At 45.8% G+C, this 20879-nt stretch overlaps 1 protein-coding gene across 2 annotated transcripts; it reads right to left on the bottom strand.

The window, feature by feature from the left end:
- Positions 1-1504: 1504 nt before the first annotated feature.
- htra1b (HtrA serine peptidase 1b) lies at positions 1505-17486 on the bottom strand. Of its 2 annotated transcripts, XM_029527454.1 has the most exons (11): positions 16974-17486; positions 13411-13510; positions 13017-13131; positions 12850-12933; positions 11125-11127; positions 5552-5749; positions 5421-5453; positions 4930-5044; positions 4084-4141; positions 2994-3089; positions 1505-2154 (listed from the first exon to the last, which is right to left on the bottom strand). In XM_029527454.1, exons 1-11 carry the CDS (start codon positions 17428-17430, stop codon positions 1986-1988), a joined length of 1428 nt encoding a protein of 475 aa, XP_029383314.1. In that variant the 5' UTR covers positions 17431-17486; the 3' UTR covers positions 1505-1985. The 2 variants fall into 2 exon arrangements, with proteins under 2 accessions (XP_029383314.1, XP_029383313.1); XM_029527453.1 differs by lacking the exon at positions 11125-11127 and having other exon boundaries at positions 1506-2154; positions 5552-5746; positions 12844-12933; positions 16974-17482.
- Positions 17487-20879: the final 3393 nt, after the last annotated feature.

Here is a 20879-nt window from a genome sequence, read left to right as displayed (position 1 = left end):
TTCACCTTTCTGCCTGTCGACTCTTCAGCCTTGTCCACATCACAGCTGGATCACACAACTGGATCAGCCACAGCCAAACTAAATTTGCAGCAGGAAACAGCCTGAATACTCCAACATCTCTGACTCACACTGAAGATGTGCATGAACAATCTTTTTAAGTTCTGCTGCAGAAGTCTTATTGATTGATAGTTCCATAATAAACTAATCTATTAAAACAACTAAAAGGGAACAAATACAGACGGAACTAAATACCTAACCCTAACCCTAACCCTTTTTTTTTTTAATTTAAGGGACAAACTGCATCATTTAAAAATGAAAATCATATATTTTTTTAACTCATTAGGAAAACGTTTACTGGGCCAGAAACTGCAAAGTGGAGACACTTTCCCATTGACTTCAATACAAAATGACTTCTTTTCACAAACCTATGTTTAAGTTATTGGCTGGGAGGTCAAATCTCCAGTAAAACTCGTGGCCTTCTGGCATCAGTGGCCTTTTGGGCTGCTTCCTTTCTCTGTGCACTTTGGAAGTCGGTGAGGAAACCTTACAGTATTATGGCAACCAGCAAGTGAACATGCTGTACATTTACATTTAGCCTAAGACACAAATGTTTCCCTCAGGAGGTGACGGAGCCTAAAACCTGCAAGCCATTCATTTAGAACATTTCACCACAGACGACAGTTAGAGAAGCTCCGTTCACAAGCTGAAACTCCACCATCATCTCTCAAACATCTTGTTCTGTGCTGTTAGTCTGCTGAGGCCTCCCTCATGTTACACACTGAAAGGCTGAGCATGACACAATCTGTTGGCTCCGCTGTGTGCATGTAAAGGCCCAATGGAGCCAAGGAGTTACACAACACTCCACACTGTTCATGCAGGAGGTCAACTGATGTAAGACGGTGTAACCAAAGTTCAACAATTATCTACTTTATGACTCTTAATGTGCTTCTAGCATCTCAAAAATAAAAATGTAACTCATGTTAGCGTTGAAAGCTGCAGCTAACAATGATTTCACAGCCTCCAGTAGCTAATAATGGAAAATGTTGCTAAAGCTAACACCAATGCGTTCTATTTGATGATAGTAATTTTAAACCGATGGTTCCATTTAGAGAAAAATTCACCATAAAGCCGAGGATGCAGCTGCTCTGTCTCCAAATTCAAAGATGGCTGACAGACAGATTACAAACTACAGGTTTAAAAATGGCAGCTCACAAACGGACATGTGAGTCTACAGAGGAGGTGGCGCCTAACTGGACGATGAAAAGATTAGTCGAGCAGATGTGTGGCGTATCAAATATATGATGTAGAAGAGGAATGAAAAATTACTTCAGAAAGTGAGGGGGTCTAAGAGGGATCCTTGAGGAACCCCAACAGCTAGACTTCAATAAGGAACAGTTTGGATTGTTAGCGTCAAATTATTGAAACATGGAAATGTGAAAATAAGTTTACAAAAGATTCAAAGTTTGAATCTTTATGGACAGTTTTTCCATTAACACAGTTAAAGAAGGCAAAACTTTTAAAAATAATTTTATTCCATTTTTTGAAAAATTGTCATCAAACACACAAAGACAAAAATACTATTAAAAATATTCCGTTCAGAACATACACAACAAAACTATGGTAACCTGCAGTAACTGTTTGCAACAGGTGGCGTTAGTATAATATAAAAGTCTGAGACGAAGGAAACGAAAAAAAAGGAATAAAAACTAATGTTAGAAGGACAACAGGGTTGAATCTTCACCTCCCAGGATACTGAAGTCAGAATTCTGAAGTTGTGTGTGAGCATACAAACATGGAAGAGACGTCGGTGCACTAATAATTACAAGTTCTTAAACACAGTAGATGTGGCCTCCGACACACATGCCCTGATTGGTTGCTTGGTTTTTCAAAGCGTTCACAATTGGTTGAAAAATGCTGAGAGCCAGCTCACGATTCTTTGACTGGTTGAGTTGCTGAGTCGATTGGTTGTTCCGTCAGCCGTGAGGTCAAGGGTCGATCTCCTCGGGGACGATGGTGAGGATGACGTCCTCGTTGCCTCGCCTCACCACCGTCCGCAGCGAGTCTTCCTGCTTTATGGCGGCGCTGACGTCGCTGGCCGAGGTGACTCCCTCTCCGTTGATGCTGATGATGACGTCACTCTCCTGCAGGCCAGCTCTGAAGGGCGGAAACAAAGATCTGAGTCCAGAACCTTTTCTCACCGCTTTACCTCATCAGATTAACAAATGGATTAAACATCAGGACAGTTCAGATCAGGAATATCCCTGAGCGTTCAAATTCGGGGGCTGCAATGGGGGATCCCTCATGGTCCGCTCTGTGCCAAGGCTTTAAAATGTTTGGCTTTACACGTGGTCATTGGTGACGCAAAGTAAAATCAGACCGTCTCAGTCCGGATCGGCCTTCGCAGTCTACAACAGTTCTGAAGGACCAAACTTTCACGGATTGTGTCCCCTGAATTGAGATGTTGCTCCAGTCATCTCGGGATTCTGGAGGTGGCGCCAAACTCAAACAGCAACAGTTTGTCCTCGCCGCCAGACGGAGCTGGACCGTCTGGGTGGGAAACATTCAGGATTCCGTCTTTGCTGCCAACTTTCAGCCCGCTTCCAAAAGCAAAACAGCAGCTTTAATACCTGAGGTGAACTTTCCACATCCTGCAGTCTTCACACACACAAAGTTCAATCTAATAAATATCCCCTCAGCGAGATCAGACGTGCGGCCCGACATCTGCCCGTCTTCCACATAAACCCACCAGACTCTACCTGCTGTTTCCTCAGGTGGGACGCTGCGGTCTGCTTTCATGTGGATACCAGCAAACTTTCCAAGAGAAAATAAATTCTGCACCAAACAGCTCTGTTTTTCACTAAACAGGATCCTAAAAGGTCCCTAACTCACACCAGAGGGAGCACTGCAGGCTTACACATCCCCAGATTCCTGACTGGACATTTTGGCAGTGAACTCAACATAATGTGGGGAATACAAAGTGAAGAGCCACTCACGCCTCTGCTGGAGTCCGGCTGATGACCTCGATGACATAGGCCCCAGAGGTGACATCTGGGAAGTCTGACTGCCTCTCCTTCAGCTCCTTGGCCAGTCTGTGGCGAGAGCAGGAAAACAGCCAGCACAAAATAACAGTCTGATATTAATTAGTATTGAAGGCATTGTGAGTTGTGACTAATTCTCAATCCCACCGCACAAATCATCTCTGATTAATCGTGACATTCGAGTTTATGATTTGAAAAAGCTGCAACCTCGACAGATGTGATTTTGAGTTTTGAGTACAGTTGCAGTGCTGGAAGAGTTAACAGGACGGACAAGAGCTCCTGAGATTTGAGCTTTGGATGCTCAAAAACAGAATTATGAACTGTGGAACATCCCTCTGAATCAGAGGTGAAGAAGTTCAACTTCCTCTATGGAGCAATTAATCAGCATAAATACACAAATCCATAAATACATTCCTCAGTAGGATCTGATTTAAAAATACTTAGAGCTGATAATTGGTGCTATAACGTGTATGAACGCATCAGCTAATGAATGGTGGGAGAAGGGGGGCATTTTCAGTACAATCTGACTCCCTGATGTTCAGATGCACTCGAAATTCAGAAAACTACAGTCAATGAATGAAAGGATTTTAAAAAAGCTTTTAAGTGAAAACGCGGCGCCTGCAGGCCGGACGGACAAACATGAAGCTCTGTTGGTGTTTCGGGCGTCTCCTCCTCTGACCCACATTAAAGGGTCAGAGTGGGCGTGGCCTGGGCTGATTCACATTCCTGGTCAAACTGGTCATTTGGCAGCAGGTGTCTGAGGCTGAGGTCACGTCTCCGATACGATCACCGCCCTCATTAGCACGAAAGTCAAGATGGAGAAAAACACGATTCGGGAACCGGGCGATTGATCGGACCGCCTGGTCTCACCACAAACTCTGCTGCTGTTTTATCATCACTTCATCTCTGAGACACTGTGGATGTCATCCGTGGAAGTTTTATTTCACTCCAGCATCTGAACCAGAGCTGCCAGAAATAACGTTTTATTCTGTGAATCTGTTCACTTAATGTCTGAAGCATGACGTCATCAGAAACAGGAACTTACGTTGGAGTGAGACTCATCATCCTGACACCGATGTATTTCTTCTTTGAGGATGTTTTTCCTGCGCAGAGAAGAAGAATTCTGAATGATGACCTCATGCTTCTTGCAGAAATGATCATGTTACAAAGTGAAGCACACACAACATCGCACAACATCTCGGACGTCTTAACATCAATTCTTTACTTCTCACTTGTTGGCTGCTGTTTTGAAACCTGCAGTTTGTATTTTGTTTGGCTCTGCAGATGGTTTCTTTTCTCAGACCCGGTCCAGGTCCAGGTTTACAGACTTCAGCAGCACGTGGTCACCTTTCGCCTTCAGTAACTCTTTCATCAGATTTATTTCCTTTGATTGTGAAGCACTTTAGGGCTGTAAAAGTGCTGCTTTATGAATATAAATACACAAAGCTTTCTTGTGGACAGGTAGAAACCTCTAAAGTCTATAATGGTTGAGCAATAATCCAAACCAATAAAACACACCTGCTTTTAGTGTGTTTTTTGGCTCAGCAGCTGAAATTCAATTTACAACTCTGGTCTGAAATGGACTATTTTATTAGCTGCTGAAGCAGACCACATTTTACTTCCCTCCCTGTTGCCTGTAGTGATGGTTATAGATGTTATTTTTTATTTGGGTCATAACTGGCCGTTCCCACACGAGATTACATTATAATCAGACAAATAAAACACCTTTCGACGATGTTCATGAGTGAAACGTACTGAGCACTCTGTTCTGTGTGTTCAGTTGTTGCCAACACCTTAACGGTTAGGGTTAGATCTGTTTATGGATCAATATGCTGATTTGCTTTCGGACCCTCCTGATAACGCCAAAAAAAGGCAGAAAATAGAGCGAAACCTTTGGCCTGTCGGTCGTGTGACTCTGCCAGGAACTGTCTGATCTTGTCTGAGGGGATGGCGAAGGAGATTCCTGCTGTGACCTTCAGAGTGTTGATGCCGATCACCTCTCCATCCTGTTGGACGCACACAAACACACAAACAAACACACACGTCAATTCATTCCCCCAGTAAGTCAAATTTCCACACAACGCTTGTTAAACTGGGTTTCTGACGCCACATTGTTCTCTGATAATCACCGTCAGCTGTAGACAGGCTGCGTTCGCCAGCCATTACCTAAACTCTTTATTTACCTTTCCTAATAAGGACTTTATGGACATTGGTGTTTGTTTATAAGAGATGGCGTATATCAGTGTTTCGCAACATTCGGGCGGTGTCCAAGTCAGAGGAAGCTCAGTTTCTGTTTATTCAGTCGTGATGAAGAAAAGAAATCAGCTCCAAAGTCACAGGAAATCTGACACTGACACAAAAACTGCTGTTTCCATCACTTACCAGGTTGACTAGTGGCCCCCCTGAGTTGCCATACTGTAAGAAAACAAACAGAGAATGTACAAAATAAAGGAAATGATGACTGAAACACATGGACATGCCAAAAGTTTAGCCTGTTGGTTCCCGTCACTCACGTTGATGATGGCGTCGGTCTGGATGTAGTCCATGTCAGAGTTGCGGAGGCCCAGCTCCTTCCCGCCCCTCTGGGTGGTGCTGACGATGCCAGTGGTCACGGTGTTCTGGAGGGAAAACGGGCTGCCGATGGCGACCACAAACTCTCCGGGCCGCAGGTCAGCCGAGCGGCCGAGCAGCAGCACCGGCAGCTTCATCTGCTCCACCAGAGGAAGAGCCAGTAAATGTCTTTATTTGCACAAGTCTAATCATTTCAGGATCACAGGCGAACATCAGAGCGACTGTGATGTTTGACACGAGCATAAACACTGAGATCAGGAAAAACAGGAGCATAAAAAATATTAAATGTACTTTTTCTAGGGCTCGTTAGAAAGAGATGATTCACGGATTAGAGACAAAACTGATCAAACCATAGCAGAGCAATAAAAGTTGTTTGTGTGTCTTTGAGCTTTTTGTTTGCTGTGACAATTGTTTTGTTTGACTTTGGTGACGTAACAAAAAACAGTTTAACTAATCAATCGTTGCATCTCTGAAAAAACACTGATGATAGATAGAATCAGTGTGACGTGGTCAAATAAATGATGCGTGATATTCTAAAAATCTGAAGATGATCTGATCGTGAATCACAACGTCTCTGGTTTGAATCCACTTTGGGGGCTTTGTCATTCATCATCTCTTTTTCTGTCGTTCTCTTAATATCCACATAACATTTCAATAAGCTGGGTGATGTCTATTTTCTATTCCCAGGTGGCGTTTTCTCATCTTTTCCCATCATGTTGATGAACATGTGGTCAGTTGGCAGGTTTCTACATTCATCACTGCTTTGGCTGGTGTTTAAGCACTTTTCTTGCTCCCTCTTTGCCAGGCTGTCTTTGTGTAAATGTGCAAAAAAAAAGGAAAAAAGAGTAAAAACGCAGCCAAAAACAAGAAAAAAAACTGAATTAATGAGACCCATGTGCCATTACAGCATGAGTGTGATGTTATTTTGTGGTCTGTACAAATCACTAAGATGGGAAAAAATAAAATAAAGTCCAGAACAAGCCCCTCTGGATCAGTTCGTGAAAACCTGACAAATTTTTGTTTGTTTTGTTGTGTGTAGTTGCAGGTCACAGTTAAGTGGGTCATAAGATTTGATTTTCCATCTTTGTCATTGCAGCTTTTTGTCCGATCATAAAATTTGAGTGTGACGAACTTTTAACATGTTTCTTCTTTCATAAAATGAGCTCCTGGACTTGGAACCATCGGAGCTGCTTCTCCAGCCCTGAAGGTGTCGAGGTTTTGTCTGAACTGCCCGCCCTCACTGCTGGAGTTCCACAGGGCTCATTTTTAGGCCCCTGTCTTTTGTTTTTATATTCAAACAACTTGAACTTTTTCAGACCAAAGACTTCATAAGTCTTCCAAAACCATAAACTGTCGGCCGAGCTTGTGAGGAAAGCCACCTATTTTTTTTGGCTCTCATAGCAAACAAGCATCTTCCCTGTGACACTCTTACACACTTATTTCACTGGCTTTTGATCGTTGTTTGATTAGCTGTGAAGCTCTCGGTACTTCTGAACGACAGACCACCCTGTTTCCTGGTGAGCAAATGAACTTTGTGTTGAGCTGAGAAAACAGCAGATTTATAGATTTTGAGGTTTTGAGCGTGTTAAGTCTCAAACTTCTCTTGAAGGTGAATTGAAGGGAAAATGTTTGTTTGGTCCAGGGGGATATTTTTGATGCAGTACAAAGTTTGATCACTGACACAAATTGGGAGCAAATACTGGACCTTAAGACAATTTGGCTTTGGCTTCAGGCCTCAGCCGGCATGTTTGCCGATTGGCCAACCCTCCATGAACCGTGAGCTGGCGAGCGGCGTGTTGTCCTACTAACCTACTTCAGCTCCAGATGTGACGCGGAACAGAAAAACTGACATAAAGCAGCCGCCATGTTCAAACCCAACTTCCATCAACACTGCACTGAGCTCGACAAGTGTACGTTTGTGTGTGTGTGTGCGTGCGTGAGTGTGCATCTTGTCTCCCTGCTGATGACGGACACATGTGTTGCCCATTTCCTCTGTTTGGCGAGTAAGCCTGAAGACTCTGACCCACTTTCAAGGTAAAGGGAGAGAGAGAGGGAGGAAAGGAGCAGCAAGGTGAGAAGCAGAGTAGGAAGGAATGAAGCAGACGGAATAAAAGAGACATGAAGCGGTTTGTGCCTGAAGGCGGCCGCTGAGAAACTGACTGACGTGCACAGAAAAGCCACCTGAAACCACAGGTATGCCCGACACATCTGCACACGAACAACACTTTGTGCTTTCAGGACGATGTGTGTGTGAGTCAGTGTGCGATGAAGTCGAATAAAATGTGCTGCCGGAGGCCAAAGTTTGAGATTTCTGTTTGTGCAGCTCCAAATAAACCTGAGTGAGGTTAGCGACAGGTTGAACTCACACTTTAGCACGTAAAGCTGAATTTTATCAGAAAATGGAGCCCAAACAACTAACTGATGACGAACCTGACAGCTGAGAGTCCGAACATGAGGAAACTTCACGCCTGAACAATAATTTGTTAGCTGGACGGGTCAACAGGACGCTTTGACCATTTCCTGGAAAGAAAATAAAGTCTTATGTACATTTCTTTGGGAATATTTACATTTTATTTACGTCTGCTTTAATGTCACATAAAATGTTATTGTTGGGTGAAACTTTGTTGCTGGAATCATGCTGCAATTATTTAACTTCAAAATCAGATTTTCATTTTTGTGTTTGTGACTGTTTGTGTAGTCAGATTAGAAATGACTGTAAATCAGAAATCTTCTGATGAGGTCTGTCAGGTTTATGGGACATGAATGACACGAGCCTGAATGGATTCATTCATCTGTTCCAGTCAGAGCTTTTCCTCCGTCGCTTCCACAAAACACTCCTCTGTTCACCCGACCTGACCCGCCAGGACCTGAACCACCATCAGGACCTGAACCCGCCAGGACCTGAACTGCTGCCAGGACCTGAACCGCCATCAGGACCTGAACCGCCAGGACCTGAACCACCATCAGGACCTGAACCGCCATCAGGACCTGACCCACCAGGACCTGAACTGCTGCCAGGACCTGAACCCGCCAGGACCTGAACCACCATCAGGACCTGAACCGCCATCAGGACCTGAACCGCCATCAGGACCTGAACCGCCAGGACCTGAACCACCATCAGGACCTGAACCGCCATCAGGACCTGACCCACCAGGACCTGAACTGCTGCCAGGACCTGAACCCGCCAGGACCTGAACCACCATCAGGACCTGAACCGCCATCAGGACCTGAACCACCATCAGGACCTGAACCGCCACCAGGACCTGAACCGCCATCAGGACCTGAACCACCAGGACCTGAACCCGCCAGGACCTGAACTGCTGCCAGGACCTGAACCCGCCAGGACCTGAACCACCATCAGGACCTGAACCGCCATCAGGACCTGAACCGCCAGGACCTGAACCACCATCAGGACCTGAACCGCCATCAGGACCTGAACCACCATCAGGACCTGAACCGCCATCAGGACCTGAACCACCATCAGGACCTGAACCGCCACCAGGACCTGAACCGCCATCAGGACCTGAACCACCAGGACCTGAACCCGCCAGGACCTGAACTGCTGCCAGGACCTGAACCCGCCAGGACCTGAACCGCCAGGACCTGAACCACCATCAGGACCTGAACCACCATCAGGACCTGAACCGCCACCAGGACCTGAACCGCCAGGACCTGAACTGCCACCAGGACCTGAACTGCCAGGACCTGAACCGCCAGGACCTGAACCGCCAGGACCTGAACCGCCAGGACCTGAACCGCCATCAGGACCTGACCCACCAGGACCTGAACCGCCACCAGGACCTGACCCGCCAGGACCTGAACAGCCAGGACCTGAACAGCCAGGACCTGAACCACCAGGACCTGACCCGCCATCAGGACCTGAACAGCCAGGACCTGAACCACCAGGACCTGAACCATCAGGACCTGAACCACCAGGACCTGAACCACCAGGACCTGACCCGTCTGAAGGCTCTGCCCACTAAATGACCATAGTCAGAGCTCTTTGTTTGGAGGTTTCAGCGGTAATTACAGTCTCACAGCAGAAGGTTAGAAAAAAAAAAAAAAAGAAACAGACTGTGGTTTCTTATCTTTGTCTCCCTCTCATTATCTCCTGAGGCTGCACCAGCCTCCCGTCTGTCTGCCCGGTCTTTAACGGAGCAGGAATCCGGTTCCTGAAGGTTTTTGCTGTCTCCCAGGATGAAATCATTCAGCTGTCTGTAATCTGGTCTCAGTCCATCCTCTCACAGCGCTCCAGGAATTTGGTTGTGCAGACGGTTTTCTAATCTCTGTTTCTGCTGCCGCAGTGAGATGTTTGATAAAACAAAGAAACAGCGTCCAAGTGATTTTTCTTGGTTCACCACATCAGATGGACACAAACAACAACATCTGACCCAACTTTTTGTATCAGAAGTTTATAGAAGAGTTATTTAGTTTACTTTGTCCTTCTCTGTCGGGTTCATCTGCTTCTGTTTATTCTCCCCGTTTGTTGCATCATTAACTGTCCTCATCTCCACAGCCGACCCTCCATGCTCTGCTCACTGTTTGGTTCTTTCCTTTTTTGACCGCTCTCTCTCACTCCAGTCAGCCGTATAGTTTGACACCTGCTTTTGATTGGGCACTTGATTTTGCATCTAAATTTGTGCTTGTGGGTCTTTACATCTTCCTGAATCATCACATGTTCTCCATAAATAAAGTCTAACAGCTTTTCCACCCCGACAAGTGTTTGCTGTGAAAACACTGCATTGCAGAACAAATTACGTTTCTAGTTTTCGCCCTTACTGTTTCACACAGGATGGTTTCAGACCTTTCAGCTGGTTAAACAAACAGGAGCTTTGCCAACTCTCTGAGGAATTCACTGAGAGGATGAAGGCTGCAGACGGAACAATAATCCCAGGAATTTCCCTTCCAGTACAAAGCTTATTAACTATATGAAAATGTGATGATCACCACATATTTATTTCCTCCTGATTATCCAAGTGTGACTCTAAAAGCACAGACTATCAGACGTGGATCACCGTGCAGCAGTGTTTTCATAGGATCAGGATGAGAAGCTCTGCAGCTGTCCTGGATCCATTAATCCTCTGAGCTGATCAGAGCAGATTCCCTAAGCTGGTCCTGTTTGTGTGTCATGGAAACTGATCAATGTTGGATCGAGGTTTTACTGGATGAGTCAAGATTCTGAGCAGCAGAGCAGCAGCCAACAGTTCCCGGTCGCTAAACATCCGGTCTGATCTCTGTCTCCGGCCCATTCCAGGCCGACCTGCACACCCAAACAGACCTCCAGTCAGGTGGAGCATCCATCCATCTGTCCTGGTTTCAGCCCAGAAGCTTCATGCTTGTCTGAACCAAAGCTGCCCCCAAACTCTTTTCTCTGTCGAAGGTCTGAAAACCATCTGAAGCATCATCTTTTACAGCCTGACGCAGCTTCTGCAGCCGACCTCCAGTCACTACGGGCATTGTATTTTATGGAGCATCTGACCTTTGACCTTTAGCCCTGAGTATTTGGTGGATACACATGCTGCTTCTGTAACACTGCCATGAAACGGCACAGTTTTCAGCCAGGTTTGGACCGTTATAGTCTGCAGAAAGCAGGACTGAACCATCACAGACCAGCAGAGTGTGCTTCGGCCTGGGACGGATGTGTGCGAGGTCATTTTTCATCTGTCGCACAGTTGCCTTTTGGTTTTGTGTGCATGTAAGACCAAACCACAAGTGCTCAGCGATTTGCAGATTTCTGCACAATTTCATCCCCCCAAGCTGCAGCCCCACCCACACTCTGTTCCCGACATGCCGAGGAAAACCATGATTGTCTCCGTCTCACCGGCAAACATGAACTCCCATCCTGCAGGGTCACTGTGTGTGTGTGTGTGTGTGTGAGACACCGCAGTGGTTTGAAGTGAATTACTGGGAACTAAAGCTCCGCATCAGATAAAACTTGGAGATTCAAATTTATGATTAAGGCCGATGCTTAAAATTTGAATTCCATTTGAACTTGATTTCGGTTGGTAGTTCAATGTAGCATGAGGCGGGCAGATCGAGTCATGCAGCGCGTTCAGGCATCTTATGTTTATTAGAGCTTTGTTTGAAAAGGCTTAACAGCTTACTCAGCTGTTATTTATGACCGAGTAATCAGATTAGAGCTGTTTTTGTGCTCTCTAATGAGGAGCTAATTCTCTGTGAATCACAGCTGCTCTCAGTCATCACTGAAGCTTCTGTCGTTGGCTCAGTTCAAACAGTCCTGAAGGTTTTGTAGATTTACTCAAATTCATTTTAAAGACACTGTTTTGACACCTGAACATCTGTAAAATTACATTTCGTGTACATTATTACCTCTGAAGGAAATGAAACAAAACTTCATCCTTTCTGTAAATCGACGCCAAACTAAACGGCCACCTGCCAACCAGATCCCAGTCAGGGATGGCGGTGCGGTTTTCCTGTCTTTGCGTGTCTGCCCGATTCAGTGGAAACATCTCAGCTCGCTGCTCCTTGATGGTAATTCAAGATGGCAGGAAGGATGTTTGTTGGAAACGGCATTAACAGGTCTGAACGTGTCGGCTGCAGGGGGCAAACAAACGGCTCGTTGTTCGCCAGTTAACCTGTTTTCTTATGAGCATTAAACCTATATTAACTTTAAACATCATTTAAGGCCTCAAAAGAGAATACAGTGTTTTCCTGATGCATCCCGTGGACTTTTAAAATCTTTGGACTTTAAACTTGGCCTCAGGCCTTTCTTGGTTCAATCTAACGTGAGGACACAATATTAGTAGACTTTGGTGGAATTTGATGATTTCCTCTTTTACCAATAAAAAAGTCTCTGATGCTGCACAGGAAGCAGCTCTTCGATCCGTCCAGCATCTGTATTTAAATCAGACACACTCGCCTCTTCGTGCTACAAAATATTTATTTCACTGTCCACAGTTTGCTGGAGACTTTCCTTTCCGGAGAAACAAAGCTGTGTGAGAAAATGAAAGCCCGCATTAACTCGCCCAACATGAAAACCGTCTGTGTCCCAACCTGCTGCTCGGATCTCCACTTTCATGAGTCATGACACGCTTCGCTTCAAACATCCCTCTCAACTCAAATTCAAAACTGTGGCTGCTGATGGAAAACAGAGCAAACACCTGAATTTACCAGGAAAAAGTCTTCTGACCCGAATATATTCCTGCTTTGTGTTTCATTTTCAGATTGGACTCCTCCAGAAACACGAAGAGGGAAACCATCAAGTGTGACTCACCGGAACGTCGATCTTGATCAGAGCGATGTCGGCCTTCTCGTCCACGTCTTTGATCTTTGCGTCGAATGTCGCTCCGCTCTTCAGCTCCACCTAAAGGAGGACAAGGAAACGCCTTACTGATATTCACACGTGAAGGATTTCTAAAACTCAGCAGGTTGTTTGTCTTGGCTTACTTTCACTCTGTTCTTGTTGGCCACCACGTGAGCGTTGGTGACGATGAGGCCGTCCTCTGACACCACAAACCCAGAGCCGCTGGCCACCGCCACCTCTCGCTTGGAGAATATCATCCTGAGAGACGGCGAAGGAGAAACGCTCCGTGACTCACATCCTCAAATACCAGCAGCGCTAACATTCCCCATCAAACACACAAAAAGTCTCAAGACAGCTACAACGTCTGCAAAGGAAAACCCACTGTGTAGTCTATCCATGTGACCACAAGGCCAGGAGTCCCATCACTCATGTTGCATGATGGGAAACAGGAAAGAGCGGGCTCCTTAATGTTTTGTGGTTGTCGTTAAACATTAAAAGGTTAATGCCTGTGTGTGAGTGTGTGTGTGTGTGTCTTACTTGCGGTACAGTTCAATGTGAACGACAGCAGGTGCGATCTTCTCCACCACGTCAGCGATGAAGTTGTACTTGTAACGAAGACTGTCGGGGTTCTGCTGACCTGAGAGGACACAACACACAGTCAGTGAGCGCACACACACACACACACACACACACACTACTACTGTGGGTTTGTGCTGCTGTTTTGGATAAAAACGTTGACTTCAGACTCATCAATCATCCCCCCCGCCCCGTCACCCCTCCCCCTGTGTCATGTGACCCAAACTGAAGCTTCTGGGTCGAACCAAATCCAGATGTGCACAAAGTGAAGTAGAGGCAGCTGGAGCTGATCTGCTGTTCCCATTGATGCTTATACAACAAAGGAAATGACTCAGAGGGGGGGTTAATGATGTTTTTAGATTAAACCACCACTGTCACCTTATGTAACCCCCCTTTTTGGTTTCTCATGATCCTTCTTTTGACCTTGTGGTCCCAGTTAGGACACACTCTCTGTTTGCGTCAGGGCAGAAAACATGTTTCCTCAAAGCTGCGTTCGTTTATGGTGAAAACCAAACCAGAGTTTAGTTCATTTTAGGCACGCCACAAAGCCCCCACCACCCCAAAAAACATCCTCCAGCCTGTTGGTGAATTATCGACAGAAAAACCTTTAAAATGCTGTGTTGAAGACTGTAAACTACAAACTGAGACCATCAGGAAAAGGTTCACTGAGGAGGAGGAGGGACATTTTCCCATAGACTTCAATAGATATAAGGGTCGCCCCCTGATGGTCAGTAGGTAGAAAATCAATGCTTGATTTTACAGATCCGGGTTTCTGTCAGCTGTCAGAAGATTCACTGTGCGGCCTTCACATGATCCTCATCATCATTCCCATAATTCCTTCAGCACTCCGTCACTGCTTCTCCAACTAACCGGACACTTTTTGTTATCTGGGTCAGAACTAAGCGAAGGAAAAGCCCGTAGCAGCATTTCAGCTGGAACCTGTCGGCCTATTTTTAGACTTGAAATGTGAATTTGTTGGTTTTTTTAGACCTGCAGTCTAAACAAAAGAACATCCATGTTCTACTGTAACCTCCATTCAAGGTTCAGCATGACAACATTTATTTCTAATTTTAATATTTAACCGCCGAGTCATCCGTCAGACAAACGCAGTATCAGCAACAAACTGTTGCTCCATAACTCAGAATGAACGAATGTAGACTTTGGAAAACAGTCAGCCGCTGTGTAAACTCACTGTGTCGGTCCAAACTCTGTTAAATATAACCTTCATTTTTCATTCATGAGACGGAGAGCCGGTAAAGACACTTATCTCAGATCGTATCACCGCCGAGTTTTATTTCTTATTAAGGAATAATTAAACTGAAGTCTGACTCACACGTACTGATTCTGCAAACTGTTGACGGACTGAATGTTCACTTCAGCCTCAGCTGCACCTGACTATCTGGAGCACACTGATGTGTGTGTGTGGACTGGTGCTGTGTCAGCTGCTGCAGCTTTCATGTGAGCTGAATGCAGTCAGTCACACGAACCAGGAAACATCTCGACCTTAAACAGACACTGCAGGTGTCGGCCGCAGTGAGGTCAGCGGGAGGTCGAGTCTACAGCCACGTTACTCAGATATCGGTGTCCTTGAATGCACCGCTGAGGAGAGGGTGGCCCAAATACAGGAAATAGTCCCCAACAAAAGCACGACTTCTTCCTGTTTAATGGCAGTTAACACAGTTTTGGTTTTGGTCTTTTCAGACAAGATAAGTAAAATAAAAATAATGATTGATGTCATTTGAATTTGCACAAAACTCGGCTGCTTTTGTTTTTCGACCCAAAGCACTGTTCTCCAAAAGTAGCATCACCCAAACAATTGTTTGGGATAATAAAGTTGTCTTCAAATCTCGTTAAGAGCTGGACGAGCCTGAACTAGGAAAGAAATTCCTCCTGGTCCTGAAAGAGTTGCGTCACTGTGCAACCGTGTTTTGTTGACACAGTATCCAGGCCTGCCAATCTATCGGACGGCCCGCAGGTCTGAACAGGAAGCAGAAAATAAGACAAGGGGAACAAAAACAAAACATTGTGACTCCTTCAAATCTGGGTTAAATAACTATTTGACCCAGATCTGCATCTGTTTAGGAAGTTACACAATCAACCAATCAGCTCCAAGCGATGAATCACAACAGAAGACTTGACATTATGTTTGTGCGTTTGTGTGACTCTGACATCTTCCAGTTTTCTGTCCTCAGAGAGAGAAATTCAAATTCCCGAAGAAGAAACGACTCTTCAGGTCAAAAAGATCAAAAAAGGGGGAAACTTTGAAAAGAGGATGTGAGAGGAAATGAGATGGAGGAATTAAAATGACATGAGGAGAGAAAAACAGGAAATGTGAGGAGACTGAGATGGGAAGAGGGAGAACAATTACTAAATCGGGACAATGAGGGAAGGAAGAGAAAACTCCCTCTTTTTCATCCCTCCAGGAACGGAGAGATGTTAATTGATGTGAAGGAGGGAAGAAGACAAGGAGGATCATCAGCAGCGGCAGAAGTTTGACCTTGTTCAACTCGAGAGAGTTTGAATCAAACTGAAGTCAGCAAACTGGTGTGGTCACAGCTGTGTGTGTGTGTGTGTGTGTGTGTGTGTGTGTGTGTGTGTGTTCACTCCTTAATATGCTTTCTTTACTCTCTCTCTCTCACACACTCACTCACAGGAAAACTCTGTTTGTTTTTACAGCACAGAGCAGCCACTTAAGACATCCTGCCCAAAATGTCAAGACATTATGAGGTTGTTAGGATAACATGCAGTGTGTGTGTGTGTGTGTGTGTGTGTGTGTCTACTTTGGTACAGTGTAAAAATGATCTGAGATCAGCAGATGGAGGATTTCATTCGTGCACTGATGCTTTAAGTTGAAGTTGATTCTGAAAGTTACATGCTCATGTAGCCTAGCTTAGCATAGACACAGAAACAGAAGTTAGCAGCTGAACCAGCTGCGACCAGCTAACATCTGGATCCTGACCGATGTAGAAAAGACTACAATGGGCATTTATCAGGGGATGACACCGTCACCGTGAGCCCTCAGTCTGAACTCATCATTTTGGTGGATAATGGGTGTATTAGATGTGGATTTCCCATTCACTTCAATGCATGGGGAGTTAGCGTTCAGTTTGTCTTTGGGCTGGGGGGGGGGGGGGGGGGGGGGAGTAAAGCTGCTGATGGTGGATCAGGAAGATGCCTCCTACATGAATGTGTCAGATTGATGGAGGATAATCTGATCAGTGTGTGTGTGTGTGTGTGTAGTACGCTGCTGAGGTCATCCAAGTTCATTTCCAAAACACACACACACACACACACACACACACACTTTACTGGAATTTCTGTCTTATCAAACTCTGAGCAGTTACAGGCCGACTTCCAGAGTCCTGCTCTCTCTCTCTCTCTCTCTCTCTCTCAGTTCAGAGTCAGTGCAGCTCTATCAGGAGAGTAGAAAGTAGAAGCACACCTGTATGGATTGATTACACACGTGCAGGTGTGTGTCTGTGTGTCTGTGTGTCTGTGTGTGCAGACTCACACACTCCTCTCACCTTTCCCGCAGGCGCCTCTCTGGATGAAGATGACCGGCGGCTGCTGCAGCTTTGCCGCCCGGTTGCTGACGCGCTTCAGCTCGCAGATGTTCCGGTAGGAGACGCCGTCGCTGCCGCACACCGGCTCGGAGCTGGTGCACACGCACACGCCGGCTCTGCCCCTCCGCCGGACGGTGCTGCTGGCCTCCACGCCGTCGGTCACCACGCACTCCATGCCCTCGGCGCACTCCCCGTCGCCGGTGCCGCCGCACTTCTCGCCCTCTCCGGACGCGCACACCGGGCAGCAGTCGCACCGGTCCAGCACGTCCCCGGCCAGGCAGTCCGCCGGGATCGGGGCGCACTGGGACTTGTCGCAGAGCTCCGGGCAGCCGATGGCGAAGCGTTTGGCTATCCGCGGCCCGGAGCCCGCAGCCGGGGCGGCCAGCACGGCCGTGACGCACAGAACCAACCGGAGCATGACGAGCCGAGAGCGGAGCGGAGGACTGATGCTGGCAGCAGCCGGGCTGGTTTATAAAAGCTGCAGGATAAACACCGCAGCTGATTGGTGGCCGGGCGTGACGTCTGTCGGAGGAAAGGAGGGATGGTGTTTCTGCTCACTGACCCTGTCTGTGATAGCTGAAGAAAGCTCATCCATTTCTGAAAATCTACACAAAGGAAAAGTTGAGTTGTTTCCAGTGTTGGGCACAGCTGCTGCTGCTCAGGTTTCCTTTGTGATGCTGTAAAAGTAGAAGTGACCAACACACAATCATCATCATCATCATCATCATCATCTGACCAGCTGCTGGCCTCTCATTCCCATTAACATCAGCAACAATTGATTTTTCCAGCTCACAGAGAGAGCTGGGACTCTGGCTTTGTGTTGTATCTCATCATCTACAACTTTCCAGTCAATCAATCCTCCAGCATTTATTACATGTGTGTTTGAAACTATTAAATTCTCTGAACTGTTAAAGTCAATGGTGAGCGGCTGTGTGACATCATATGATGGTTATGTCATTATTGGATTCCAGGGAAACACAATCTGATGGATCCTGGGAACACGCTGTGGAACTCGTTGTGGAAATGTTTGGCTTCAGAAAAACGTTCATTTGTCTTGTTAGCGGTGAAACTGAGGACACTGACTGGCTCCAAAGTGAAGCAGGATAAGTCAGGGACTGTGTGAAAGACGGCGTGGAGAAGCTGCTGATAAAAATAAGGTGTTAAACGTTAATAAACGTTGACAGCCCCCTCCACGCTGTGTGTTGTGGACTCTGCTGGACTCTTTGGATCCGACGGCTCCAGCAGCTGCAGCATTTTCAGAGTTATTGATGCAGGATGAAGCCAAGAAAAACCCACCCTGATCCCTGAAGGGTGTGTGTTCCTGTGTGTTACTGTGTGTGTGTGGAGTAAATGCAGTGATGTAATAACACCACTGATAAAAACACATGTGACATTTGTATGCTTCGGAAACCTTCGACAACTCTAACAGTTAGTTTAAATGACCATTTGATAATCCAACAAGAATTTCCAGTGATCCTAAAAGGAGTTCTACTTCTGTTCTTCACTGAAGGTCCTTCATGTGTTCAAAGGTTCTAAAGTTCCTAAATGAAGTGTAGTGAGTGCCACAGTGGGTCCAGGTGGAGTTCAATGGATCCCTCAATAAATCCCTGAAAGATTCTCTAACATCAGAAGGAACAATTTTAGAGCCTGGCAGGAGTGTATCTGGTCTAATCTATTTAAAACACAATTTAGCTTTGTTACACAATAATCAACACACTGGGGGAAATGCTTTCTCTGGTTTTAATGAAATGACATGCATTTCTTAACAATAAAGAACCGAGCAACGACCTAAAGGGAGCTGAGTAATTTGATATAATCTGTAATAACAAAATCAAAAGGGACTTTTGAAAAAGTTTACCAAGTTTCCGTGGTTTGATTTTGAGTTATGTAACTATACTACTGATCTTTATTTGTTTTACATTTGCTTCATAGTAGGCTGTAAAAAGAGATTATCTCAGAATTGTGTCTATTTTAATGATATCATGTCGTCGTCAAAACCCACATTAACGGTGATCCATCCTGACCCTCAGCTCATATCGCTTCTCATCCACGTTGGCCTAAAAGTTTGGACTCCTGTCGGTGGACTCATGATTTTAAAATGTATACTGTGACTCATTCCCACAAAATGAGTCATAATTAATTGTAAACAGACACAACACGAAGAAAAAGCTCCGGTCCTCGTGGAAACAGCCGCAGCCCAAACGTCCGTCAGACAGCTCATCAATTCTGTTTATGATGTGAAGACCACTGGAGGATATTCAAACACTCAGCTCTGCTTTTCTGGGAAACCCAAAGCGTGTGAGTGTGTGTGTGTGTGTGTGTGTAACATCAATCTAATTCCACTCAGGTTGAGTCAGTCAGCAATAATGTTTGATTTATACATGTGCGTGTTTGAGTTGGGAGGAGAGAGTGTGAAAAAGACAAAAGAGGGAACAACAAAGTTGGACTTAGCCTCTTATGTGCTGCACAGAAAGGACTTGTGTACATGTGTGTGAGTGTGTTTGTGTCTTCGGTGACTCAGGCCTCCTCCCATCTATCTGTCAGAGCCGATCTGCAACATTTAGTTTCTCTCCTGTATCGTATTTGTGGTTTCAGATCACAAAAACGGACGATTTGGGCCGGTGACGAATCTGATGTTTGCTGACACAGCAGTCAGATCTCCGACCACCAACAAACCACCAGATTTGGGTTTAAGTTCCAACTTTTCAAGAGGCAGCCTCATCCACACATGTCCGAGTCCAAACACAGTCTTTTTTTTTTAACTGAAGTTCTGTTGGTGTCCTTAAGAGCAAATAAAGCAGCTTTTATTTGATGTTGACTGGATTTACTGCAGCCATACTGGCAGCGTCACAGATCCTCCTTAAATCCTCAGCTGGCAGCGCCGGTTGGTGTTTGTCTCTGTTCTTCTCTAAAGTCAGAGCTCAGAGTGGCTTCAATAGACGGATGAGACGGTTCTGATGATGCTTCAGTCGACTCTAAATCAGGAGGAGGAGATGGCAGACTGGGAAACAGAGAAGAGCTGCTTGTTTTGGATTAAGACTGTTCCAACAGCGTTGGCAGAAGAGAGAATTTATCTTTCTGAAAAGCAGCATCAGGACTCAGGGCCGTGTCCTTCAGCAACAGACCAACAAAGATCTGAGTCCCAGAAACCGAAGCTCTGAACCAAAGCAGGAAGTTTTCTGGGAACTCTCATTTGTGTGGTGAAACCAACGAAGCGCTGGCCAACGCTGGCAGATCGTGTTCTTAAACTTTAGTTAAACTAGCTCCCACTTGTGGTTCTTCCAGAGCAGAACTTGGTCTGAATAGTCCACAGGGACCAGATTCTCTCCACATCAGAACAATCAGGTCTTACCTGACTCAGTCCATCCCCAGCTCCCCGTCCAGGTCTTCCTTCCGATGAGTCGAACTCATGTTCCTTCAGAGAGACTTCGGGTTTAGAGCAGACGTCCTTCAGTCTGTTCAGAGAAGCTCCTGGAGCCCCGACAGGAGGAACTGCATTATGTGATGGATGGAGGACTGACACCAAGTCCTCTTCTGCTCTGGAGCTGGACTGATGAACCATCTGCCAAATGAGAGATTGTAAACGTGTTATCAACATAAAGTATTCAGAACAGACAGAAATCTGAGTTTATGAAGCGGTCTGGACTGACCTAGACCAGATGGATTGGACCCTGTAGAGGCGTCACAGCCAAATGTGAGCTCCTCTCTCCACATCAGCATCTGTCATCAACTGCTTATTTATGGGGGAGACACAGGAGATCCACATGAGCAGACCCAGAACTGGTCCCTCCAAAAGAGAGAGCCATTAAAGATTCTGCTCTGTGGTCTTTGATATGTCAGAACTGAATAAAACAGTATGAAACATTT

The sequence above is a fragment of the Echeneis naucrates genome, chromosome 19 (assembly GCF_900963305.1).
Source record: "Echeneis naucrates chromosome 19, fEcheNa1.1, whole genome shotgun sequence".
In the NCBI taxonomy this organism is placed as follows: Eukaryota; Metazoa; Chordata; class Actinopteri; order Carangiformes; family Echeneidae; genus Echeneis; species Echeneis naucrates.
The sequence above is the reverse complement of the archived record's forward strand: the minus strand, read 5'-3'. Positions and strand labels throughout refer to the sequence as shown.

Coding starts and splice junctions, on each gene's coding strand:
- htra1b (XM_029527454.1), bottom strand. CDS start 17,430: ATGCTCCGGTTGGTTCTGTGCGTCACGGCCGTGCTGGCCGCCCCGGCT. Junction 5,454..5,551: donor AGACCGACGCCATCATCAAC/GTGAGTGACGGG, acceptor GTTTTCTTACAG/TATGGCAACTCAGGGGGGCC. Junction 4,142..4,929: donor ACACGACCGACAGGCCAAAG/GTTTCGCTCTAT, acceptor TTCTCTGCGCAG/GAAAAACATCCTCAAAGAAG.